Genomic DNA, 27,840 nt, shown 5'->3' with positions numbered 1-27,840 from the left:
ATTCTCTGTCTCTCTGAAACTCACTGGACAAAGGGCTTCTGTTTCTAGAAGGAAGGAGGCAAGGCAAACCTAAATAGAATTTTTTTTCATTTTCCTTATCACTGAGTAAAATCGACATTTCAGGAGAATGGGCCATGTAACCTGTAGCTTGGAGAACCCGTAGCATTACATATTGAACCTGAGTTAGGCCTCAGCCCACTCTGCTCAACCATGTTGTTGTTCTGCCCCAGAAACATTAGGGACCCATGCTGATTTGATAACCTTTAATTTTGTCCGATCTTGTTTCACTTTTTTTGGTCAATAACATGGTTATTCTGCTCCTCCCCTCCTCAAGAGCCTTTACTGGTTTAGTTCATTCATGGTCATCAGGAAGCATTTATTAAGTACATGTCTGTGCATAGTGCTGCATAGAAAACCTCTAGACCTGAGAGCATTGCTCACTGCCCAACTAGAGTTTAGCTAATAATAAAATACTTTCATTCATCGTTAGCGCTCAAGAAGTGTACTTGAAATCAAAATAACACAGGTGTTATTAGTGGTAGCTTCTTTGCACATCTTTTCTCTTAAAAAGTTGGTTGGTTGTTTTGGATTCAGCCAGTTTTAGTAACTTTTAAGAAAATGTTACTCTAATTTGTGTACCTGATTATTAACAACTTTGGGTGGGAAATGGTGTTGCTTTTTCCTTTTATGGAGCATGAAGATAGGTCAATTTTTGCTCTGATTACAAATAAGCTAGAATGGAGGAACGGACTTTGGATGGGGAATCAGAAGATGTGAATCATTCCCGGCTTGGCCACAGCCAGCTGTGTGATCCGCCTGAGCCAGTAAAAGGAGAAATGGACAAACGGACATGAAACGTTGAACTCCTCTCACATCTCCTGAATGCAGTCATAGTGGTTTTTCCTCCTAGTACAGTGACATTTTGTAAAGAGGTTAGTTCTGAGTCCATATGTAAGGTCAAAGTCACCTGTATTAAAGATCGCACTTGGGAACACTTTGAGAAGGTGCCCCTCGAGGGGTTTTCTCAGATCCACCCAGGACGGCCAGTTCTTTCCTCCAGCATGGGAGCAGATCACTGGCTCTTCAGTGGAGCACCAGCCGAAGCAGCTGGCCTGCATTGAGGGACCGCGTTTTATGGGAAATCCACTTTTAAATACTAGACTCGTTAAGTGTCGTGAGATGCACAAAATGTGACTGGCACGTGGAAACCGAGATTTAGGAGCAGCTATGGATTTGTATTGCCTGTCTCCAGTTCGTTAAGTAGGATGGAGGGCGGTTGTGGGACAATTGAAATTTCTTTTCTTCTCTCTTCCTTTTCTTTCTTTCTTTTTTTTTTTTTTTTTTGGCAAGTGAACGAAGTTGAATTTGTGTGAGTTAAGCGTGGATCCTCTGCACTCCCACTGTACCGGGATTTCTCCTCTCCTCACTGTCTAACGTGAGGCCCTGCTTGTGCCCCACCTCAGTCACTCCCAGTCTCTTCATGAGAGGCCACCCACCGTCCAGGCCACACTCTTGCCGCAGAGTGATCCTTCTAAAGAATTCCCGATTTAAACATTTTGACCCTGTGCAGCACCCACGCTCCCAGCAGTGCTTCTCCAAGTTCTCCAACAACACTCTGCCATGGCAGAGGTTCAGGGAATTAAGTACTCACAGGATCTTGGCAGCATGGCTCGGTGTGATGAAGTTTCTTTAAAGTCTTGTGCCATAACCGTGTTGTTGTGTTCGTATAATACTCTTAGAGGTGCCTTCTGTTGAGTAGAATCGATGCTGCTTGAATGCATCATGTTTATCTGCTTGGTTTGCATACCCTCTGGTGGCCCAGTGGGACATACGAATCCTTAAGAGAGTAAATGGAAACTGGTGAGCAGGGTTCACAGACTCTTCATTTTCTGACCTTTGCCTTCCTTATGAGTTTCTCTTTACCACACTGCTTCTCACAGTTCAAGGTCTAATGGTGTGGATGCATTTGAAATGCCCTGAATACATCAAAATTAAGATTTGGTGCCTTTGTATCTGCATTCATTCACTGAGTAATTATTGAGCACCTGTTATGTGCCAGAGAGCGTTCTAAGTTGGTACTAGGGATACATACAGCAGTGGACCAGACCTGAGTCCTGGCTTCTGTGAAACTTACACTTTAATTGGGAGAGAGAGATGACAAATACAGAGGAAAGAAAGAAAGAAAGCATGGTAAGGTGAAAGATCAAAGAAGGGGTCCTGCTTGTTAGTCTGGCAAGGTTGGTAAGAAAGTGATGTTTAAGGGCGCCTGGGTGGCTCAGTCAGTTAAGCGACCGACTTCGGCTCAGGCCATGATCTCACCATTTGTGAATTTGAGCCCCACATTGGGTACTCTGCTGTCAGCACAGAGCCTGGAGCCTGCTTCGGATCCTCTGTCCCCCCCTTTCACTCTCTCCCTCCCCTGCTGGTTTTTCTCTCTGTCTCTTAGATAAATAAACTTAAAAAAAAAAAAAAAAAAGGTGATATTTAAATGGCAACCTGGTGAAATGTGAGAGCAAGCTGTGTTATTATTAGAAGAAGGCTCAAGGCAAAGCATGTGTAAAGGTCCTGAAGTAGGAGTGTGCTTGGGATGGTCACTGAACAACAGGAAGCTCGTTGTGGCTGAGGAAGCAGCATGGGGAGGATGGGGAGGAGATGAGATTGCTTAGCCAACTGAGCCACCCAGGCACCAGGGAGGAGATGAGATTGGAGAGGTGGGTAGAGTCAGAGCAGAACCCGGAGCCCAAGATAAGGGCTTTTCTTTTGCCTTGAGTGCCTTCCCCTTCTATCTGTATGTAACTTGTGGGTGAGGTTGGAGTGAGCTTTAATTTGTTCCACCTGCTAGCTAGTTGCCCCTCTACCGAATGATTAGCTCTTCCTCATTTATTTGAAATGCCGTTTTATCATATGTTAATTAATATGTGTGTTTATAGACACGCACATATGTTCATCAGTGGTCTTCACTGATTTGTCTTCTTGCACATGTACCTCTCTATTATAATCGTTGTACCTTCATACCAAGCATGGGCGAACCGTGGCCCACAGGCCAATTTGGCCTACCACTTAGTTTTTATAAAGTTTTATTGGAACACAGCTACACTCCTTCGTTTATGTATTTATGGCTGCTTTGAGGTACCGTGGCACAGTAGTTGCAACAGAGATTGCATAGCCCACAAGCCTACAAATATTTACTATCCGGCTCTCTACAAAGAGCTTACCAACCTCTGTTTGATACTCTGTTTTGGTATCTGATAGGGCAGGTTCTCCCTCATTCTTCTTTTTTCAACAATTTCTTGGCAAGGCCAACATGTTTGTTCTTTCAGATGAACTTTAGAATCAATCTGCCCGAGTCCCTTCCTTTTCTCCACCTCTTTTGGGGTGGAGATCTGGGAGGCAGGAAGAATAGGAATTTGATTACATTTAATTTGTAGTTGAGTGCAAAGGAGAAGTGATTGCTTTACAATACTGAGTCTTTCCATTCCAGGAGTGTCATATCTCTACATTTAGGTCTTTCGGTAAACTTTTATTGTTTTTTTTTCATTTGTATGTTACATATTAGTTTATTCCTGTAGGTATTATTGCTTTTTGTTGCCATTACAATGGGGATCATCTCCCAGCTATATTTTACAAGTGAGGATGGTGTGAAGGAAAGGATTCGATTTTTAAGTGTTTAATTTGTGTCTCATCCTTTTCTGGAAGTAAACTATAAGGGCTGTTCATTTTTAAATTTGATTCTTGTTGCTGGTGATGGTCAGTTGTCTGCACTCACATAATTGTTTCATTCCTAATATTTATGTCCCTGTCTATATTGTGGAACTCTAAACCCAGGGGACTTTGGGGACACGGGCTTTGACCTCCCCTCAGTGGCATTCTTTTCTTTTCCATTATGTAGGTCATGCCAAATGGTAATTGCAAAACAAACAAAAAACCAGGGAGCTTTATGCCCAGTCAACATTTGTTGATCATTTTAAGAATACCCAGAATACCCAGAAGATAATTTAGGCAAGCTGTTTATCAAGCAGGCTGTGCCTTTTTGCAGAGCCAGTTTTGCTTTTAATACAGAATCTAGGGTTTGCATGTCACACAGGAGAGTGACACCCAGTCACTGCTTTACTGTGGAGAGCCATGTGGTCCTGGAGTAAAGGTGACTTAACCTGGCATTTATCCTTTGGAATTGAAATATGAGCAGAAGGAAATTTTTATGAATCAGTTAGTGCTTTCCTAAATACATTCTGTGTAAAGCATTTGATCTTTAGCCTTAACATCTATTCCTTAAGGATGTGAAATCTATTTTAGATTTCAAGGTCTATTACTTGCCCTGAGCACTGAACAGATGAACCATAAATTCAATATGTGTTAACCTTTGTGGATTTATCTTTTAATGCCATTTTTGTCTTTTTTTTCCACTGAATTTGTGCCACCTCCTTAGCTGCTTCTTACCTTGGTGAAGCCAAAGTAAAATTATGTGTGTTGCTGTTTCCTTTTCTTTTTCCTTTCGGTGAAGTGATGATAGTGGTGGATATGGAAATGGAGAATTGCTGACTGTGTTACGTGATTTGGGAAATAAGCCTTGTTATTCTCCTTGCCTGTGAAGTGAAACTTTGTATCTAGAACCTGGTCTTAAGCGCTCTTGTATATTTTTTCCACTGTGTTGAGATTATCTTTGACCATCATCGTGGACATCAGTTGGTGGTGTGTGAATACAGAAAGGCCATCACAGGCTGTAACGATATACTGGGCCACATGCCTCAATCACAGAGGGAGCTCCAACTTTGTGGAGTTTCTGTTGTGGGGCTTGACTTGGACCTATGGGAATTAGAGACCATTTTAGATAGAAGTGTGATTTGGAAAATGATATCAGCAAATGTAGTGATCGTTGGTCTCTTTTAGTGAGCACTTAATATGGTCCAGACATTGTAATGAATGAATGACACATCAAGGTGTTGTAATCTCATTTTATAGATGAGAAAATCAAGATTTAGATTAAATAACTGGTAGACCTGAGATTCTGATTAGCTCTCAGACTCCACAGAGAGGTTGTAAATCAAGGTGGTTATTTGGCTGTGATTTTTGTATGGAACTGTGTGTGTGTGTGTGTGTGTGTGTGTGTGTGTGTGTAGAAGGATTTAGAAATTTTAATTCATTTAGATTCTCTTATGTGAATTTTGACAATTGAATTAACATCAGAGGGGTGGAAAGAGTATAGCATGGGGGGGGGTGGTCTGGAAACCTCAGTGCTTGAATGATCTTTGGCAAGCCCCCTTTTCTATTCCCTGCTCCATGTGGCCTCAGTGAAGAGAGAATCTAGACCCTTAATTTTTTTTTGTTTTTGATTTTTGGGGGGGGCCCAGGAGTTTAATTCAGGATTTAATTTGGAGATGGTAATGGAATGTATCATTTGTCCTCCAGTTTTTAAATTGCAAGTACAAAAAGGGGCGGTTATGGTGTGGTGGGTAGATGTGGGTCAAGGGGGCTGTGGATGTTTAAGTTTAAGCTCCCCAAAGCCTCCTGTGGCTCAGAAGAGGGCTGTTGCTTCTAGCTTTAGAGACCCCATCAATGTTTATTAAATGTAAACATAAGTAAATAAACACACACACACGTTCACATGCTCCAAATGCTTTCCTATGCCTTTTCTATGCAACTGTACTAATTAAGATGGAAAATCAAGATTCTGTGCCACATTATGTCATCATTTACCTTAAGTGCGGCTAAACCATTCAGATGCTAAACAATTAACACTTGTCTGTATTTGAAGCCCATTTAGAGTCTGAGGCCCTGCTCTGATGGTCTCTCAGCCAAAAATTCTGGGCAGCTCTCAGTGGCTGTGAGTGTCAGACCATGGCCACCGCCAGGTGGGTCAGAGCAGTCCACGTGTTTGTGTGCAAGTGTGGTCTGCCACTCCTGATGGTGACGTGTGAGGGCCAGAGGCCCTGCTGCCCGCCAGCCCCTCTGCTCTGCAGGCCAGTCCAGAGCTGGATTCCTGGCACGACTGAGAAAAGAAAGTAAAGCTCTCTAAACACTGGCAGCGAAGTCAGCGTGCCTCCCAGACTCGGAGCAGCAGCCCCAAGTCCAGCCCAGAGTCCAGCCCAGCACAGACAGCTGTATTGTAGTGTCTGCCGTTTGCTCTGTTCTTGGCACCCAATATGAGTCCCAAGTGAACTAGTGCCGTGAAGGGCGATTGTTCTCTTTTTTATCCAAATGGCATAACTTGGGGAGTTACAGTATCTTTTCAAGGTTACTTTCAGACTAGCCTTTACGATAGACTAGGGAAAGGAGCTAATATAAATCTTGATATTTTATGAAAATACTTCCTTGATGCTTTTTCAAATGTGAAATTAGTCATTGACTTTTAACTTGCATTTGTGTCGCCTATATGTATACAAGCATACTTGACTTTAAAAGAAGCATTTGAGGTTAGAGATTCACAAGCCTAACAGTTGAAAGTTTTATGTTGTTTGGGATTCTACGACATATGTATGATTTAGCATGTAGTCCTGAAATTATCAGAGATGCTGGGGGGCGGGATATGTTCTTTGAGTTGGACGCGTCTATGAGCCCGGTTTCTGCTGCTTCCCTCCTGGGTCTGTGGCGCTTCTCAGTTCTGCAGTGCGAGTGACTGTAGACTCCATCCTCGGGCTCTGGGCGCGTGGACTCTGCTTGCAGCACAGTCCTTTAATTTGCCTGTGTTTGCTTGATGGGAGAGGAGGGACTTCGGTTCCATTTTTGCTCTCTCTGTTGTATAAGAGCCAGCAAAATAAATATATCGTAAGAAACGCCAAATGGCTGAGATGCTTTTCTGTTATTTTCTTGCCAGGAGCTTGATTGGATACTGTATCAGTAATTCTGGGGAAGGGAAAGAGAAAGAGAAAGAGAAAGTGAACATGAAAATCTCATGAGCTTAAACATTTGGCTGGGGATTTAACTTTATTGTCAGACTTTAGTTCTAAGAGCTAGGTCAATAGTTGCATGTTGAATTTTATTTAGTAAGTATCAAATTAACGAGGTACTATTCAGTGGTATCAAAACATTTGTTTTTCTGCACTTCTGAGTTTTCTTGTCTTACAGTTGTTTGGCAGCATGGGAAATAAATGACCCTGAATTTTCTTCTTTTTCTTTTAAAGACTTCCAGCTGAACTCTCATCTCTCAACACTGGCAAATATTCATAAGATCTACCACACCCTTAATAAGCTAGTAAGTCGAGCTTTTAAAGACCACCAACTGTTTAAAGTAGTTGTTTTAAGTGTATTTGGTAAAAATTCAGATTATGGATATTGAGATACCAGCTGTTTATGCAAATACTGAATTTTAAAACTTGCTGAATGGTATGTGATTTCTTGGTAATCATGAACATGTTTCTTGCAGAATCTAACAGAAGACGTTGGCCAAGACGATCACCCAACAGGTATCTATAAATGCTTACGCTACTTAATTTAATTTAATTTTTAAAATTATTTTCTTATTTTATTATTTTTTTTACTTAATTTTAAATAAGCTTCATAATACAAAGTTACGAAGCAGAAATACTAGCTGAGAATGATGTGTGTTGTAATACACTGACAAGTCGCTGCTTGGTTGAGGATGTTTTTCAGGGTGTGTGAAGGAAACCATGTTGCAGCTCCTTCCCCGTGGTGTAGCTCCGTTGTGGGTCTCCGGTTTATGTCAGAGTTACTTCAGTCCCTTTAAAGAGGCTGGGGACTCTCCCTAGTGGCCTCACGATACCGTTTCTTTACTAAAGTGCTTTAGTTTATACTAAAAACTTACAGTAATGCAGTTTGAAAGGTATTCCATAAATGTGTGTTGAATTGAGATGAAAGATAATTTGATTGGTGGGTAGGGGTGTGGGTGGGTGGGTGGTATAGGTCCAGAGGACTTACAAATGGAAACATTGAAAGAGTTATTATGAGCCGGTCTCTAGTCCTGTGGTTCTTCAACTTCAGCTGGCTTATAATCAGCCAGGGAGGGCTTGTTAAAACAGATTGCTAGGCTCCACCCCCAGGGTTTCTGATTCTGTAGATTTGGGCTGGGGCCCCAGAGTTTGCGTTTCTAACAGGCTCCCAGATGATGCTGATGCAGCTGGTCTGGAGACCACACTCTGAGAACCGCTTCTCTAAACTGTTGAGAAGCAGAACGCTTAGAAACTTGCACTTGTTCTATGGCTTCTAGGACTTCCAACAAAAGTTATTAAAATGTATTTAGATTTTTTGAAAATTACCACAGTAATTTTCAGGTAATTATAATTATACAGGAATACAGGAATACATGCTTGTTGGTGAATGTTGAATAGCACAAAACCGAATGGAGTGACAAGTGACAGTCTTCCTTCTCTTCTCCCAATCCAGCCTTCCCCCAGTGTGCTGTTCAGTGTTTGTTCTTTCAGAGATTTTTATGCGTGCGTTTATACTTTTATAGGACTTCTAAAAATTTAGCATCTAAGATCGTACCTGTACATAGTATACAGCATCTTTCATTTTTCATGTAATGGTATATCCTTGGAAGTTTGGGGATTTAGAGCTCTCCCACCCTCTCCTCCACATTGGTTTAGAACCAGTTGAAAATTAGACACAAGATGGAGATTGAAGTACCAGTTTTGTTGGAAAACACAGCTTAGATATATAGCAAGAACGCAGAGGAGTTGTAGTATTTTACCTGAACTAAATAAATAGCCTTACACCCAGTCACCCAGTCACCGCCACAACTAGATGAGCACAGGCCAGCACACCTGTTGTCCCCACTCACCCCCAACTCCCCACTTCATGACAGCCCGAAGAGTCTGAACTTCTGCCGGCAGGTCAGTCTGAAGAGGGGGTTCAGACGGGGGCTGGGCCGCTCTGCTCAGCTCCTTCTCCCTGGACCACTAATTGGATTAGACAATCCTCCTTCCAGGGCAAGGAGTCAGAGAAGGAGAGCAGAGTCTGTGCCAGGAGTGTTCTAGAAGGCCAGGCCACAGAGGCTCCCTTCATCTGATCTTTTTGTGTCAGCAAATCAACTCGAGGGCAGTCAAAAACAATTTGCTTCATAAATTTTAAAAACATTGTGTGCACATGGTTTTAAAAGAAGTGTCGAAAAGGTAATTTAAAATAGGGGCTCCTGGGTGGCTCAGTTGGTTGAGCATCTGATTTCGGCTCGGTCATGGTCCCGTGGTTTGTGAGTTCGAGCCCCACATCGGGGTCTGACAACTGGAGCCTGCTTCGGATTCTGTGTCTCTCTCCCTCTCTCTCTGCCCCTCCCTGGTCATATCTGTCTGTCTGTCTGTCTGTCTCAAAAATAAATAAACATTAAAAAAAGAAGGTATAAAATCAAAAATGAAAATTTCTGTTCCATTTTATTACCCCCAGCTTTCATCCCCACTAGTACTCCATGCTTGACTCTGCAGGGGTAACTCATACAGTCTTATGTTTATGTCCCAGATGATATTTCCCCCCCCCCCAATACTGTATACATTTGTGTGTGCCTCTTGTGTTTGTCACTCAGTATATCTTGATCTCTTCATAGCAGCCCATTTATAAAGCATGTGTTCTATACCTTAATGTCTCTGCATTTTTAAAGTTCATGGATATATCATAATGTGTTTCTGCAGCCTCCTGTTGATATACATTTAAGTGTGTTTAACTTGGCTGCTACAAGTAATGCTGAAATAAAATTTTCAGGGCCAGCTTTAATAGTTAAGTAGTGAAGCACATTTCTCTCCAATTCTAAAATAATATGTTGGTGGCTCTGAGGATTTTTTAAACTTAAGAGTTAGTGTAGTTTTGATTTAAAACTGCTTTTTGTGTTTGTATAGCCTGGAGATTGTCTCTTCTTTAGCTGGGGTAATAAGACCTCTGAGTTCTGAATCCTAGACATTATGCAGTTAACTTTGAACTTCAGATTTAAATGAATGTTGTTACTATAGTAATTTTATATCTAAATATTTAACCTGAATATAGCAATTAAATAACTGGAAGCTGTAATTAAGAAAATGAAAGTGGAAAGTGTGTTTGGCCTCGTGCCTCCTCTTGCCCCCTTGGGGATAGTGGATATGTGTGACACTTGGTATGTGACATGCTGGGGCAGTGCCTGGTACCCCAGACGTGCCAGTCAGTGCCAATTAACATTAGTAATTCCTTCGAATAGTCCATTTCGTTAACGTTTCCCCGTTTGGTTATAGCATCACTTGTGATTCCCATACCTGAGTGTACTCAAAAAATTAAACAACATAAAATCTGTAACGTTTGGAAATCCGAGAACATTAATCACTGTAATGCTGCTCTGAATCTTTTGGCACAACGGGGTCTCAGCAGTATCTGCCGGAAACTGTATGTGGAAGAGCCAACCAAGTGCGAAAGAGGCTGGGGTCTTCCTGCTCTGTCTCTTCCAGCACTTTCCTTTGGTGCTTTCAGTCTTCCTCCCACCAAAAAGAGAGGCAGACAGACAGACAGAATTGATCTTGGACAAGTAGCCCCAAATCCGAATTATAGGGAGTGAATAAAAAATGGTGGACAGGGAGGACAAAAAAAATGAGTAACAAAGAAGGTAGATGTCAGAAGTCAGTATTTAGAGACAAAGGAAAGGAAATTTTTTTTTTTTTTTTTTGTCTTAAGTAGTAGGATGAAAATTGCACATTTGGACCCTAATAGTTTCACTCAAGCAAGCAAGTAGTTCAATGATCTGTTCAAGGAAATGAAAGAAAATATTAGGTACTGGAAAGATGTTTTCAAACACGATCTATTTATCAACTTAAATCGCTATGTCTTTGTGACATTCTTCAGTGAATAGTGTGGTGAAATAGCTCCATAAAAAGTAGTGAAGTGGCAGAATGAACCACGTAAAATGTTATTAAGTGAAACAAGGTTATGATGCAACAAACTCAATAAAATGGAAAATTAGATGGTGGAATTTTTTAGTTTTTTATTTTTTAAAGTTTATTTTTGGAGAGACAGAGACAGTGTGAGTTGGGGAGGGGCAGAGAGAGGAGAGGGAGAGAGAGAGAGAATCCCAAGCAGGCTCCGTACTGCCAGTAGGGAGCCCAGCTTGGGGCTTGAACCCACGAAACTGTGAGATCACGACCTGAGCCGAAACCAGGAGTCAGATGCTTAACTGACTGAGCCACCCAGGCACCCCGGACAGTGAGAGTTTTGTACTGGAACATGCATTTCTACTAAGTTAGGAAAGGTCAGAATAATTCTCTAATTTTATGGGCCTCTTGAGGCCCACAAACAAAAAGGTCAAAAAGGGAAAGGCAATGGTGCACCTACTTAAATAATGTTTACTAAGAATAACATATTTAGTTAAATTATTATCAAGACAACAAGCTGGATAGTCATTAAAGGGCCTTGGTCCAAACAGGTGAACTCAAGTTTCTCTTTAAAATAGATTTTCTAGGACCAGATATTTAAAAAAAAAAAAAAAAAAAAAAAAAATGTTGGCAGTATTTCTAATTGTTTAATGTGGGAAGAATTCATTGACTACCTGATTTATTTGAAAATGCGGTCAATTAATAGAATATTTCATTTGTTTTAACAACTTAGATTACTTTAGATCTACTTTAGTGATCTGAAGTTCTTTTATTTTTTTTTTATTTATTTATTTTTTTTTTAATTTTTTTTTTTTTTTTCAACGTTCATTCATCTTTGGGACAGAGAGAGACAGAGCATGAACGGGGGAGGGGCAGAGAGAGAGGGAGACACAGAATCGGAAACAGGCTCCAGGCTCCGAGCCATCAGCCCAGAGCCCGACGCGGGGCCCGAACTCCCGGACCGCGAGATTGCGACCTGGCTGAAGTCGGACGCCCAACCGACTGCGCCACCCAGGCGCCCCTGAAGTTCTTTTAAAACTAAGCCAAAAAGAAATGAACTCAAATCATAACCTGGGGTAAAAAATATAAACAATTTTTATTGCCTTCCTAAGGATCATATATCGACCCTAGCATCTCAGGCTAGATTTCAGACTGACTGTCCATCTAGTGTAGAAGTATTGAGACTGAACACCAGAACATCAAGATAATTATAAGGAGTGAGAATTCTAGCTTGGGATTATTAGTTGATACTAGTCTTCTCTTTCTCCTGCTTTATTATGATTATCAGAAGGCTTTTCTTCTTTCATCTGTATCTGCCAAATATTTCTCCTGATGTAAGATAGATCTTTAAAATCTTTTTCATCACCGCTTTTTCTTGGGTGATTGGCAAAGAATGAAAACTTGCAGCTCTGATCATTTCAGATGAATTTTGGGGTTTCTTAAAGTTCATCTACAGGAAGTTGCTTTTCTTTGTTAAGTATTTATTGATGTAGGAACTTTTGGGTACTCAACCTAATGGGCCAATTTTCTCATCTGTAGAATTGGGGCAGTAATAACACCTCTCAGATTAGTGAGCATAACTTTGAAAGTTCTTCAGAGTTATCTTTAAAATGCCAGATATTTTAATAATAATATTTTGCCTCTAATATTTTGCCTCTACCTGTAATGTCAGATTGATTGTGTTTAAGTAAATACTTACAGAGTGTTAAAATAGTCCATTCTTTGTTTTGTTTTCTAAAGCTTATTTATTTATTTTGAGAGAAAGAGAGAGGGTGCGTGAGCAGGGGAGGGGCAGAGAGAGAGGGCAAGAGAGAATTCTGAGCAGACTCTGAGCTCTTACTTGGAGCCCGACGTGGGACTCTATCACAGGAACTGTGAGATCATGACATGAGCTGAAATCAGCAGTCGGATGCTTAACTAACTGAGCCACCCAGGTGCCCCAAATAGTCCGTTCTTTGAAGCAGATAAACATTTCGTAACGTTCTTGTTACTTATTATTTTGTTTTTTTAAAGATAAAGTTTAATTGAAGTAGATTATGTGATATAAGTTCCGAGTACAGCATAAATATAATGATGCAAATAAATACAAATTTGTAAAACATTCATTTAAACAAATACAATTTTTATTATAAAAAGACTTACCACAGAGTTATTTTAAGGGGCAGCCATTCTTGAATATTTTTGTTTAAAAAAATCCTACTTTGCCAGGAGACTTAAAGTGAAGTGCTTATTTTCCTGACGAATGGGAAAAAAATCTGAAATTATGGTATGTTATCTGTTCATAGGTATTTTAAATGTCTGGAAAGGTACTCAAGAAACGTAGTGACTTTTTTCTTTTTAATTGTTTATTTATTTTGAGAGAGAGAATGTGTGTGTGCACATGAGCAGTGGAGGGGCAGACGGAGGGAGGGAGAGAGAATCCCAAGCAGGCTCTGCGCTGTCAGCACAGACCCTGATGCGGGGCTCGTTCTCACAGAAGCGTGAGGTCACGACCTGAGCTGAAACCAGGAGTCAGACGCTCAACCGACTGAGCCCCCCAGGTGACCCGAAACGTACTGACTTTTTAAAGTAGAATTTGATTTATCCATGTTTTAGGAACACATTTATTTAACAAATATTTATTGAGAGTCTCCTTTTGGATTCTCAATAATGTATGTATCTTATTATTATTGTACTGAGACACTGTATTGCCTGCTGTCTATGCACAGGTAAGCCAAACGGGGCCCTGCAAGCCAGGGCGTGTTTGGAATGTGCGCTTAAAAACCCTAGTTTATTGCTCTTGCTCAGCTGGGATCCCTGGAGCCGTGTTGGGGGGAAGAGGAGCAGTATTGGGGCAAATACGCCTTGAGTTGTGTGCTCTCCGTGTATTTCGTTGACTTGGTTCGTGTTGGCAAAGTATTTCAAGTAAACTTGTTTTCCTTGCATTAAAAAATTGCTTTTTATGTAGCCTGAAACTTTTCACTGTCATTATGGGTTCTATCTCGGGTTCTACCTGTGAAGCTGTGCTGTGTCGTCCTTCGTATCTTCCCTGGCATGGGAATTGGATGTGTCTTTCCTCTGAGGCAGGGTTGAAAGGGTCAGTGAGCCAGTGAGTGCTGGAAAGGTGAACAGATGTTGTTTCTTTGTGAAAGATGGCCCACAGTAGCCACTCACGCTGATCGTTAGAGTAGAGAGATCTGAACAGAAGCCATAGTTCTTGGCTAGAAGGAAAACATTTTAAATAAACAAAAGAATAAAATGCCAAATTGGGGCTCAAATATGAGTGCATTTTACATGGACACGAGGAAAAGTGATTTGTGAAATCTTTTCACAGAAAGCATCAAATAAGGAAGAAAATAAGAGAAAGTTGAAAACGTTAGTTAACTTAAGATGTTTGTATGTTTCCCCAAAACATGATGCTCTTGTTGAGTAGGATTCAGTGAAAGCCACACATTATACCTGTTTGTCTATGAGGAAGCGGGTAGGAGAGGAGCGAGTGGGTTAACCTTTATTGGCAAATATTGTGAAGACGTTATTTTAAATAGTGTTCGCTGTTCCACGGGCTGAGGGGATAGTACATTTTCCTCTGTGTTCTGCAAACACTGGTGTGAGGGAGAGTTTATTGCCAGACCAGGTGCTCAGAACTAAGCCATGACCAGCACTGGAAGGAAATGACTTTTCTTCATACGTACACATTCAGGGAGGGGAAAGTGAGCCTCAAGGTTTAAGACAGACTACTCTTCCTTCCTTCCTTCCTTCCTTCCTTCCTTCCTTCCTTCCTTCCTTCCTTCCTTCCTTCCTTTCTTTTAAGTTATAGTTGATATACAATGTTGTATTAGTTTCAGGTGTATAACATGTTGGTTTGGCAGTTCTGTATGTTACAGCGTTCACCAAGGTAAGTGTTGTTGCTGCCTCTCACCATACCCGGTTATTACGGTATTATTCGCTATATTCTGTACTTTGCATCCCTGTGACTTACTTATTTTATAACTGGAAGTCTGTACGGCTGAATCCCTTTCACCTATTTTGCCCACCTCCCCCTGACCCACCTCTTCTCTGGCAGCCAGCAGTTTGTTCTCTGTATTTGTGAGTCTGTTATTTTTCATTTGTTCATTTGTTTTATTTTTTAGATTCCACATACAAGGGAAATTCTGTGGGATTTGTCTCTCTCTGACTTCTTGCGCTTAGCATAATACTCTCTAGCTCCATCCATGTTGTTGCAAATGGCAAGATTTCATTTTTGTTTGTGGCTGAATAATATTCCATTGTGTATGTGCACACATCTGCTTTATCCCTTCATCCGTTGAGGGACACTTAGGTTGCTTCCCTATCTGGGCTATTGTAAATCGTGCTGCAGCACACCTAGGCGTGCATATATTCTTTTCAAAATAGTGTTTTTGTTTTCCTTGGGTGAATACCCAGAAGTGGGATTGCTGAGTCATATAGTAGTTACGTTTTTTATTTTTTTGAGGAACCTCCACACCGTTTTCCACAGTGGCTGCACCAGCTTGCATTCCCACCAACAGTGCACAAGGGTTCCCTTATCTCCACATCCTCGCCAACATTTGTTATTTCTTGGACAGACTGTTATTTCTGAGCAGTGTGGCAGGCTTTCCAGCTAGGCAGGACGTACTTTTACGTTCTGCAGGCCCCAGCCCAGAGCGTTAACGGACAAGAATGAATCTTTTTCTTGTGTGTTGGCAGTCTCCAAAAGCTTGGGTCGCTCTGAAACTCTTTGGACCTTTTTGTATGCTCCCATGTTGTTTATAAGCAGGACCACCCCTTCATAGGGAAGATGGTGTGTGTGGTGGTGGGCAACACTTTCTCTGGCTTTCTCTTCGGGTTATTGCTGCTGCTGTCGGGGAGAGAGACACGGTATGCCTTGTGTCTCTGAAAACCCCCCTGCTTGCATTGTTGCAAGGACAGGATCTGGTTGGGACCTGGAGTAGGGCCACTGAGGGTCGTCTTTCTAGCCCTGTTTGGGGTCTGCTTCTGTGCTGAAGGAGCAAGCAGGACTCTCGAGCTCACGCGTTGTTCAGGACCTGGCATTGGGTAGAAGCCTCATTCGGGCTGTGGTCCTGGTTTGTAACAGAAAAGGTGCTTTTGGCTGCTCCGTTCCTAAAGCATATCACCCTGGGAACCTAGCACAGTGTGGAAGCCTCACTGTGAACTGGGCTTTAGGTTCCAGTCCTGATCATTGCACTTCTTGTGGTTGTGACCATGAGCTATTGACAACTCTCTTCCTGCCCACAGAACAGTTTTCTAGAAGGAGCTGTCTGTGTGCACTGTGTTCGCTCCCTCACCTCGCATCCCTCCGCAGCCCTGGGTTTGTACCCCAGTTTTGCCCAGCCCCTCCGCAGTGTGGCCCCCGCCCTCACCGGCCCCGCGCTGCTGTGCTTCGTTGCCCATTGCGGTGTGTCCCTTTTGCTCCTTCCCTGAGCTGACCTCTGTGTGCACTTGACCGCAGCCCGAAACTGTCTCTTCCTGGCTTGTAGGACATTATACTTTCCTAGGTTTTCTCCCTGTCTGGGTCTTTCCCTGACCCTTAAACATCCGTACTCCCCAGGGCTGTGTCCTGAGTTCCTGCCTCTCATCTCTGCCTGGATGGCCTCAGCGGCTACAGAAAATAGCGGCTGAGGGCTTGGACTTTGCTGCCAAGCTGCTTGGCTTCCGTCATCCATTTCACCTACCGCTTTCTGGCTGTCACTTAATCTGTCTTCTTCAGTTTCTTAGTATGTAAAAATGGGGTGCTAATCATACCTACATCGCAGGGTTGCGTTGCAGCCTGAGCACTGCCCGCATACCTCCAGTATGGAAGTTAGAGCGTGTTTCTTTATGTCCCCACCATCTGTCTACACATAGCGCTTGGCACCTAGGCACTCACTGAATGGATGTTTTCCTTCATAAAAATCCGGAGAGGTGGGTATCACAGTTCTTACTCCTTAAATGAGGAACTGGAACAGGGGAGCAGTTGACCAAGCCACACAGTTAGATGAAGAGCCAGAACTTACTCGTCGAATGCAGGTCATTTAAACACTAGCCCCTTATGCTGAGAGCCCAGAGCCTTCCACCAAGGAGCTGGTAGAAGGAGGAGAGAGTCATGGGGGTCCAGAATACACCGCTGAACACTTTTGGGACCTTGGGAAATCACGTGGCTGCCTGAGCCTTGGTTTTTCCCATATGTCAAGTACAGATTATGATCTTTCCCCTGCCTGACATTTGGGGTTATTGTGGGAACCAGATGGCATATCTGATTACCCCTGTGTCAGGATGGATACAAGTATTTTAATTTATAACGGTTTAGACAGTCTGAAACGAGACTGTCTGGGTTTGTACCCCAGTTTTGCCACTTAACTCCCTGTCTCCGTTTTCTCATCTGCATGGGCAACAAGGGTTATTCTCTTTTCATAAGCCTGTTTGGAGGTAACAGGTCAGTAGGTCATATGAACGGGGCCTGGCTCCCAGGGAGGTCCCTGTAAGTGCTCTGTGTTGTGATTGTTGTTACTATAGTTTAGTATCTTTTACCAAATGAAAGTTATGCGTCTGAAAACCCAGACTGAAAGTGGCAGAAACAAACTCAAAATTAGTATGGAAATTCTGCTCAAGATCATGTCAGGCTTCTGTCCAAAAAATCTAAATCCTGTTTTTCTTTTTCCTTTTCTTTTTTTTTTTTTTAATTTTTTTTTTAACGTTTATTTATTTTTGAGACAGAAAGAGACAGAGCATGAACGGGGGAGGGTCAGAGAGAGAGAGGGAGACACAGAATCTGAAACAGGCTCCAGGTTCCGAGCTGTCAGCACAGAGCCCGACGCGGGGTTCGAACTCACGAACCGCGAGATCATGACCTGAGCCGAAGTCGGACGCTTAACCGACTGAGCCACCCAGGCGCCCCTAAATCCTGTTTTTCTAAGATGAGATATCCCTGAAGCTTAAGAGTATTGGGACTGAGGTGCCTGTTTGTATTTTAGATTCAAGGTTACTGGTTGATCTGGCCTTGCCCCATGAAATACGCAATCGAGATAGCAGTGCAGTTCCTTTTGAAGGAACGTTCACAAATAAGAGAGACCGAAAGCTTTGATGATTTATATTAATGTTTTTGGAGAGTAAATGGAAATTGTGATAACTTCCGTTTCTGATGTGGTTTTGTGGGGACAGTGTTAACTTATTTGTGTCACTGCAAGGTTTATTTCTTGACTATAACATTCTCTCAAAGAGGAACTAAAAACCTTTTGTTCACCTCATAACATTTACAGATAACCTCTAAACCCTTTACAGTACAAGCCGTGAAAGTTTTTAACTTGGTGGTGGTATTCTTTGGAAATGTTAGGATGTGGCTAAACTTGATGTTGTGCCCTTTGACTCTCTCTGTTCGTAGGAAGCCTGCGGTCTTGCAGTTCCTCAGACTGCTTTAGTAAAGTGATGCCGCCGAGGAAAAAGAGAAGACCTGCCTCTGGAGATGATTTATCTGCCAAGAAAAGTAGACATGACGGGTATGTCGTAGATCAGAGCGGATGATGTGTATCAAAGAGGCACATTCCTACCCAGCCCTCTGTGGGTCTGGTCGTGCGCAGATTCCACTGGAATGTTGTTTTGGTTCTGCCAGGTGTATTTTCAAGGTGTAATTATCTTGCGATTCTTCTTTCGTGTGGGGGTTTCTAAAACGAAAACAAACTTAGGTAAGTTGAGTTCTTAGGAACCGAAGTTTTATCTTAGTCCATTGATCCACCAAAACTCGTGTAGAGTTTTTCTTTCCTTTGAAGGGCTTGCCATCTGTGCCTGTTGAGGACCGCAGGATTGGTATGCGTGTGTTCTTTAAGAGGTCTCACTGAACACACAACCACAGGAATCCGTAATTGCTTTCGCAAGGGACCCAGGCTGGGTTGCTAGAGAGCGCTGCCGGGACTGAACGCTCTGAGCCCACTCGGAGTATTAGCCGAGCAGAGGTTGAGTCTCAGATGAGTGAGAATTTGTTGGAACTGTGAAAAAATAAGACCATGTAAACGAATTCTTTTTCCGACAAGTGAACTGTTTAATTTTGCTAACTCTAAAAAGTCATTAGACTTGTTGATTTGAGGCATCTCTATCATTGCACCTTGATTTTCATACATCATTTTTCCTTTTCTCTCTCTCTTTTTTAACAATGAACAAACATCATAATTTTAGTCTTTGCTGCTTTTCTTACATTTTCCTCCATTCTGGCCTGTAGGTTACTTCACTAATGGGCCTGAATATTCACATCTATAAATCAAGGAGATTAGATGAGATTTTTTCATTTTTTTTTTCTTGCTGTGATACTGAATAGGTTCCAACTCTGTTGGAAGGATAGAGAGGTAGACTCCGAAAATGTGAAAATAATATGACTCTTCATATCCCAGATGAGTAGAAAATAATGATCTCTAAGAAGACAGCGGTGATTTAGAAGATAAGCACCAGCAGTGTGTAGACCAGTGATTTTCAGCTTTGGGAAGCCAGGTTACTTGATACTTCTTTGGTGTAAAGAATTATTTTTTTTAATGTTTTATTTATTTTTGCCAGCAGGGGAAGGGTGGAGAGAGAGGGAGACACAGAATCTGAAGCAGGCTCCAGGCTCTGAGCTGACAGCACAGAGCCCGACGTGGGGCTCGAACTCACGAACTGTGAGATCATGACCTGAGCTGAAGTCGATGCTTAACTGACTGAGCCACCCAGGCGCCCCTTTGGTGTAAAGAATTACCAAGTTCTGATAATCACATAGCATTTTGTGACTGTGTGTGTAGACTTGTTATTTCTCCCCACAGTCCGACAGAACTTAGTATGAAGGAGCTAGTTTGGAAACTGGTAGCTGTGTTGCAGAAGGATGTGAGGTACTCTTACTGATAGCATTTCATTGGCCACCCAGGGGGTAGGGGTCTGTAGCTTTAGCTCAGTTTCCCTCTTGGTCTTTTTTGAAAAACAAGTTTATTTACATACCATAGCTTTCATCCATTTTAAGTGTACAACTCAGTGATTTTTACGAAGTGGTTAGGAATTACGCAGCTGTCCCTACAAAGCAGTGTTAGAAGGTCCCCACCACCCACTGCGATCCCTGATGCCCATTCACAGTCTGTCCGCATTCCCGCCCCCAGACACTGCAGTCACCCATCCAACTTCTCTCTACAGATTGGCCTTTTCTGGGCATTTCACGTGAGTGGTCTTCATGTGTCATGCTTCTGTCACTTAGCATGACGTTTTAGAGGTTCATCCACGTAGTAGCATGTGTCAATATTTTTCTCTTATTTACGGAATGGTATTCAGTTGTCCTTTTTTATGTGGGGTGTTTTTAGGCCATTCAGACATTACAGTGTCATACGGAGGTCTCTGTGTTGTTACATAGACTGTGAGCTAAGAATGTCTAGGCCCAGGATTGGAACCTGTGCGTTTGAACCCTTGGCCAGTACTCCCCTTTGTTTCTGGGTAGTATGGCTAACTCTTCTAGAAGAAATAGAACACTGGTGCTTTGCAGTTTCAGTATCTTAATACCCTGTAGCCATGTTTGGTATCAAAACCCAGAATCTCTAATCAGAGGTACATACAGTTACTCTGATAAATGCCTAGGTCATGAGTAAATACTTACTAAAAAGTAATTATGTGTGATCTTTACAATATATACTATAAACTACATTCATAAATGTTCATATATATATATATATATACACACACACACACACACACACATGCTCACAACACACACACGCACACACACACACACATACACACCTATTTAGGCAACTTATATAGAAATGAGAGAAAGAAAAAGTATATGCTCCTAATTTTTCTATTAAAATGACTATTTTCAAGATCCTTCCTTCGTTCCCCTCCCGAGGTAGGGAATATCTTGGTTCTTAGCCCCCAGGTCATCATAAAATAGAGAATTCTGCAGCAAGTCACAGTGTGGGAGGAGGAAGCCACCCTGCCTCCCGACTCAGTTCTCCAGCTCATGCTAGCTGTCCCCACAGTAGGGGGGTGTTGCAAGAGAGTGGCAGAAACCAAGGCTTCTCTGTACGTCTCTCTCCTGAGGTGTTTTCCTGGAGGTGTAGACATAATTTGATGTTTCTTTTTATTTGCTTCACGGTCCCTTGACATGTCTAATACTGACAGGTTCTTCCCTAGACTGTGTTCTGTGCCCAGCCTGACTTGTAGGACATGAAAGTCAGGAGGCTTTTCATGCAGAGACATGAGTGGGTTCTAGGGTCATCACTTGAAGCAAACACCTCAGCTGTTGCTGACCATGTCTCACTGTATCGTTTTGTAGTTGGTTCTGGCTAGTGGGGTAGAGGGGAGGATATCCAGTCAGTTCTTACTGATCACTTGTTAATCAGAGAAGAACCTGTATCAAGTGTTTACTGTTAGTTCTGTTATGGGTATGACTGTGTTTAAAACTGTAGTTATAAAAGCTGAAGCTTCTGAATGCAGGAAGTAAAATGTTTAAAATATACTGGGAATCTGATTGAGTAGGTATCTGGTTGGGGTAAAAGAGTAAAAACTATCTGCTACTGAAAAGAAACTCAGCATCTTTAAATAATTTCAGATTCCTTTCTCAATTTCTAGCATGTATAGAAAATATGATTCAACTAGAATAAAGACTGAAGAAGAAGCCTTTTCAAGTAAGAGATGCTTAGAGTGGTTCTACGAATATGCTGGTAAGGTCCTCACTTATACTATCTAATACTGATCCTCATGAAAAATAAGGAATACCTTAGGGGAGATTAAAGAACTTTAAAATGTGTACTTTTCTAATGTGGTTTCTGTGCTGTCTCTTCCTGTTTGAGGGAGGGAACATAGTCGAAACAAATCACCAAATGTCCTATTTATAGCCAGCAGCTAAGCCAAAGAATTCAGAACACTAGAACGGAACTGAAAAGATGAATGCACTTGGGAGAAATACTCTGGATTGCTAGGAAACCTATTTAGAATGCTGGTAGTGGGTGATGATTTGGTTTGTGTATCAAAGTTAAAATAAGCTTTGCTTGCTTTGACCCTTTTTGTGCAATGGAATTTCTTATATTAAGTGTCTGTTTTGAAAGATCATTTGGTGGAGAATGTTTGTTTTGTCATTTAAAATGTCTTAAGTTCAGTCCTGTTTTTTGCAGCTGACAGTAACTGGTTGGATAATATAATACTGGAGTCTAGGGGTTGTTTGTCACTGTAGCTGTGCATGGTGTAAAAAGAAAAAGGAATATTTCCAGATAAGTTTGAGCTGAAGGCTCTTTTACTTTTCCTCTTCACCTTATTTCAGGCCCTCTCCTGCCCTATCAACTTGACAATTTCAGCCACTTTCAGACCGATTTTCGTATCATGTGTCTCTGCTCCCAGCTAGGTTTCACGCACCTTCCGTTGTCTCATTTAAAAAACAAAACAAAAACAAAAAACTGAACAGGTAGATCGTACACGTCATTCCCTAACAATCCACTCCAGCTTCGCCCCCTGCTGAAAAATCCCTGCTACCTATATATGGGTTGAAAGACATCTGACTCACTGCCGTCCCCTTACCTGGAGTGTTTTTTCTCCACTTTTCCATCTGACAGCTGTGCTGTACATCTTCTGAGCCCCTTAATTTGCTTAATAGCCTTCTTTGTACTTAGCACAGGACAGTTTTCATAACTAGTTCTGATACCCTTTTATTGGGGGTCAAAGTGAGGGTTCCTCCTATGGCCTGATCTTGCCACCCCTCCCACCCCTCCCACCTCTCCCACCTCTCCCCACCCCCACCTGACCGTAGCCCTTCTCTAATAACAGCCTTGCCTTTTTGGCCACAGAAGTTGTTGTAGGGGCCGACGGGTTACCTAGGCCAGGCTGACAGCTAAAATTTCCCAGGATTTTCAGATTGAAGCTGGGAGGGAGAAGGGCTTCTTTCTCTTCGGGTGGAAGGTTTGAAAGGACGCGATCCTGATTCCTGTAGGTCTTTGGTTTTGTGAGCTACTCTGGTATCTTTCTAATGAATTCTCCTTTATTACTTGAACTAGTTTGAGCTAGATTTTGTTTGCAGGCACGGACATTAGTATAAACACTTAACGCAGTATTAGAATGTATGTGTTCCCATGTTTACATCATGAGAATACGAATCTTTTGAAGACATTTCGTGTCCCTAGGAAAAATGGGTGGCACTTCTCCAGGTGTTTGATATATGGGTACTGAATGAAGAGTTTTCTCCTATTTGTATCACCTTGATTATGAAAGTTTTTTGCTTTCTTATCTTGGTTCACATTTATTTTTATGAAATGTGTTTTGAAAAGGAAGTTTTATTTTTTTAGTTCTTTTAAAATATAATTTATTGTCAAATTGGTTTCCATACAACACCCAGTGCTCATCCCAACAGGTGCCCTCCTCAATGCCCATCACCTACTTTCCCCTCTCCCCCACCCCCCATCTACCCTTAATTTGTTCTCAGTCCTTAAGAGTCTCTTACGGTTTGTCTCCCTCCTTCTCTGTAACGTTTTTCCCCCCTTCCCCTCCCCCCTGGTCTTCTGTTAAGTTTCTCCAGATCCACATATGAGTGAAAACATATGGTATCTGTCTTTCTCTGCCTGACTTATTTCACTTAACATAATACCCTCCATTCCATCCACGTTGCTGCAGATGGCCAGATTTCATTCTTTCTCATTGCCAAGTAGTATTCCATTGTATATATAAACCACATTTTCTTTATCCATTCGTCAGTTGATGGACATTTAGGCTCTTTCCATAACTTGGCCATTGTTGAAAGTGCTGCTATAAACATTGGGGTACAAGTGCCCCTATGTATCAGCACTCCTGTATCCTTTGGGTAGATTCCTAGCAGTGCTATTGCTGGGTCATAGGGTAGATTTATTTTTAATTTTTTGAGGAACCTCCACACTGTTTTCCAGAGCGGCTGTACCAGTTGACATTCCCATCAACAGTGCAAGAAGGTTCCCGTTTCTACACATCCTCTCCAGCATCTATAGTCTCCTGATTTGTTCATTTTAGCCACTCTGACCGGCGTGAGGTGACATCTCATTGTAGTTTTGATTTGTATTTCCCTGATGATGAGTGACATTTAGCATCTTGTCAGTGTGTCTGTTGGTGAAAAGGAGGTTTTAAACAGACAAAAAGGATACTTAATCCCACCATTGTAGCACAGCTGTTTTGATTTTTTGTGTGGATGTGTCTTCGTTTACAAGCAAACATAATTTTTCCATGGCATGATCACGTTTCTGTTTCCTTTAAAAAGAGAGCAGTCTACAGTTGTCCTTTTTGTTTGCTTTTCTCTGGCTCAGGAAGGTGACATTTGGGATAAAGGTTAAGCCACAGTTTTTAGGTTCCTGGAGATCCCTGCCAGGTGGTTCCTTGCAGTTCATCCCTGCAAAAAGTGTTTGTGGGTGTGGCCATCCCTATTTTTACCAAGCACCCCCCACTGCCCTTTTCTTCTTTTCCTGTATCAATAGGGAAAATGCCTTGAAAGTGGAAATAATTAAGAACCCCAACTGACACCCACTTCACTTTTAATATCGAACCACATGAATAAAAACTGTGGATCATTATTATTATTATTATTATTATTTTTTTTTTTTAATTTTTTTTTTCAACGTTTATTTATTTTTTGGGGGACAGAGAGAGACAGAGCATGAACGGGGGAGGGGCAGAGAGAGAGGGAGACACAGAATCGGAAACAGGCTCCAGGCTCTGAGCCATCAGCCCAGAGCCTGACGCGGGGCTCGAACTCACGGACCGCGAGATCGTGACCTGGCTGAAGTCGGACGCTTAACCGACTGCGCCACCCAGGCGCCCCTGGATCATTATTATTTTAGAAAAACCGATGGTGAAATGACCCGGGGTGACTGTCAGGTTGTGCTGTAGGATGAGTCTGTAGGCCACAGGCCCCCTGGATGCTAGAATGAGGAAGACTTCACAAGCTGTGGTGCATCCTGTTTCCTTAGAAAAAAGTCAGCTGGTGTGGGCCGACTCCCTGCACTTTAATCCAGAGTGAATGGAGGGGTGGGTAGAGGCCTTGGTAGTGGAGTTGCTTCACATGGGTGCCGCCTTGTTCTTCCCAGAGTTCTCCATTCCACTCCTTACCCTGCCTCCACCATCCATGGCTCCTGCAGCCTGAGCCCCTCTCCTCCCAGCTTTGGCCCAGCCAGTTAACCCCAGCCCTCCTTTACACATTCTAGGATGCAGCCTCCCACCTTTTAGAATCCCTGTCAACTCCATTTCTGGTTCTCAGAGATTTAATAGGGAAACTTACTCCACTGGGGGCTCCTCCTGTTCTCTGTGGTTACAGGTTTACTCCCTTCTGTGCTTTGATTACCTTAGTTCTCTGTGACTTTAGAAAGGATTGGTTCCATCTGAAACTGGGGCTCCATTTCTTTTCATTAGAATGAAAATAACCAGTTTTACATAATTTACCTAATAACTCCCACTTTCTGAAATATATCTAAGAATAAGGAATGAAGCCAAATACACCCGTGCCAACATTGACTTCAAAGTTACACTAAATCTCACATAGGTAGATCGTGAAAGTTCTCTAGGTCTTGACTGTAGGCCCTTAGTTTCTGTTTTTGATTAAGTTCCATGATGGAATTGTTTTTTGGTTTACTAAAATGAGATCAGGGACCCAGGAGCAGGTGCTGAGTGACCAAGTGGTCTGTCCGCAAAGGAAGAGATGTTAAAAAGGGACAGTGTGGCCTTGTTCGCCTCAGGGATGCAGTGTGGTGTCATTATGGAAACCTTATCGTGAGGGTCTTGGGCCATCGTTAAAAAGGTCACATATATTTTTTATGGGCCCCTGCTTAAAATGGCAGGGAAAGTGGGAGGACCACTTTTTCCTAGAGTGTTGTCAGTATATCTGTCTTCTGAACGTATCTTCAGTGTCTCGTTACCAGGACATTCCACAGCTTAGGATTTTAGATATAACTTCTTAAAATCCTCTCCTTCTTCACTTCTAACCCGCCTTGTGTTAGCCAGTTACATATTCAGAATTCTCAATTCTTAATTTTAGAATTAAGATTGGTCAATTTTACAAGTGGATTATAAGTTTAGTATAAATACAGTCAAAATCCCAAATAACAGTGTGATTACAGCTAAATCTAACTGTGTGTGTGGGAAAGATAATGGCAAAAAAAGAAACGTTGTTTTAAGAAGCAGAATTGTGGGTATTTAAAAGATATGGAAAAGCTTGTTGATTAACAAGCTATATTTTACTGTTTTTAGGATAAAATACTACTTTTGGCAGAGTCATGCCTTTGCAAATCATATGGTTAAAAACTTGCTCTTTAAAAACACAGATGCACACTCTATACACTGTATATGCTGTATATTAGCTAACTTGACGATAAGTTATATTTAAAAAAACAAAAAAATAAAATTAATTTCACCTATTTCTTTTTACTTTTGAACATGGCTACTAGAAAGCTTTAAATCACATATGTTGTCTACAGTATTATTTCTGTTGAATAGCATTGAGATAGAAAGCCTGAATGATATAAAGTCAATGTAATAGGTAAAAAATAACAATGGAAAATAAAAACATAGACGCAGGTGCATACAAGTAATATGACAATGGCATTGCACAGAATCTGGAAGAAAAGAGAAAAGCATGGAGAACTTAACATTACTCCTGCACAGTATACCTCAGCAAACGTCCTTTGAGGGCTTGCTGGGGTGACGCACTCCACCCATTTTCTTGTGCAGCAAACAGACAAACTGAGAAGCATCATCTTTAGGATGAACGCTGGCAGAGAGAGGCATCAGTGGCCAGGTTTGGAGGGCGGATGAGGGGGAGTAAGCCGGGACCCACCCAGGTCTTGTGCACAGACAGGGGGAAGGCAGGTGGCTCTTGAGATTCTAGAATAGGTTACAGTGGGGGCGCCTGGGTGTCTCAGTTGGTTAAAAATCCGGGTCATGAATTGGGCTCAGGTCAAGATCCCAGGGTCATGAGATTGAACCCCGCGTTGGGCTTTGTACTGGATATGGGACCTGCTTGAGATTCTCTCTCCCTCTCAGCCCCTTCCCCGCTCGCATGCGCACACTAGCACTCACTCTCAAAAGAAAAAAAAAAAGAATTGGTTATGGGGAAAGAGCTTTTTTAAATCAGGAGGAATGGAAACCAAAGACAGGAATTTTAAAAGAATTGTAAAGTAACTTTTTCTTTCAAATCTGCAACTACCTCCCAGGGAGTCCTCTCAGTAGGTACCAAAAAAAGGCATCTGTTCCTAAAAATAAAACCTCTTAGCACAATAGGAATAGGTGAATATTTCCTTATGAGAATAATTATTCTTTGATCTCCTAGCCAAAATTCTTTCTTAGTAGTAGAATAATAAAAAAACAATGAAACATACACACATACATGCAGTGGAGTAAGGTAAGAAGAGTCCGCTAACAAAGTAGATGTATAGACATTCCCACGGGAAGGTTACAGGCGTACTCAGTGACAAAAGCCAGGTATAGGATTCATAGGCATAGCGTGAACCCCTGCGTGTAGATAAATTTAAAACTGATTTCATTGTATATTTGCACATACATAAATATAAGCACAAAGGTCTCAGGACACGTGTCTGACTGGTGAGGAAAGGGAGAAAACGGTTTTCTCTTTTTAGTCTATTTTGCTCTGACTTTGACTATATGAGTATTTTGCTATGTGGACGCATTACTGTGTCATTCGTATAATATGTACATGTGGGCACACATGGGTATATGCACTCTCAAAGTGAAAGCTAGCAGCCTATCAAATGATAACATGCAAAATGTATTTTCATTTTTGAGTGGAAAATGAGAAAAGCATGCTCACTCTTGGAATGCTTATTTGCCATTGTTTTGGAAGTTATTAGCCAGTGTGATTAGACAAAAGGAAGAAAGAAGGGGCATAAATAATTGGAAAGGAGGATGGGGCACCTGAGTGGCTCAGTCAGTTGAGCATCCGACTCTTGATTTTAGCTTAGGTCATGATCCCAGGGTCAGGGGATCAAGCCCCGCTGTTGAGTGCGTGCACTCTCTCTCTCTCAAAGATAAAAAATAATAAAAATAAATAGCTAAAAATAAATAAATAATTGGGAAGGAGTAGGCAAAAATGATCATTTGTTGGAAATGAAATGATTAAATTCTACCTGGAAAGCCA

At 41.9% G+C, this 27,840-nt stretch overlaps 1 protein-coding gene across 11 annotated transcripts in view; it reads left to right on the top strand.

Moving 5' to 3' along the window:
* DCUN1D4 (defective in cullin neddylation 1 domain containing 4) overlaps positions 1-27,840 on the top strand; it is an 86,350-nt gene that overhangs the window by 23,292 nt on the left and 35,218 nt on the right. For all 11 annotated transcript variants that reach the window (XM_045474094.1, XM_045474092.1, XM_045474093.1 and 8 more), the window contains 4 exons: positions 7,119-7,189; positions 7,361-7,400; positions 18,127-18,241; positions 21,318-21,409. In XM_045474094.1, the coding sequence (XP_045330050.1) occupies positions 7,119-7,189; positions 7,361-7,400; positions 18,127-18,241; positions 21,318-21,409 (318 nt within the window). The remainder of the gene's footprint in view (positions 1-7,118; positions 7,190-7,360; positions 7,401-18,126; positions 18,242-21,317; positions 21,410-27,840) is intronic.

This window comes from Leopardus geoffroyi, chromosome B1 (assembly GCF_018350155.1).
Source record: "Leopardus geoffroyi isolate Oge1 chromosome B1, O.geoffroyi_Oge1_pat1.0, whole genome shotgun sequence".
Classification (NCBI taxonomy): Eukaryota; Metazoa; Chordata; class Mammalia; order Carnivora; family Felidae; genus Leopardus; species Leopardus geoffroyi.
This window is presented reverse-complemented; position numbering and strand designations above follow the sequence as displayed.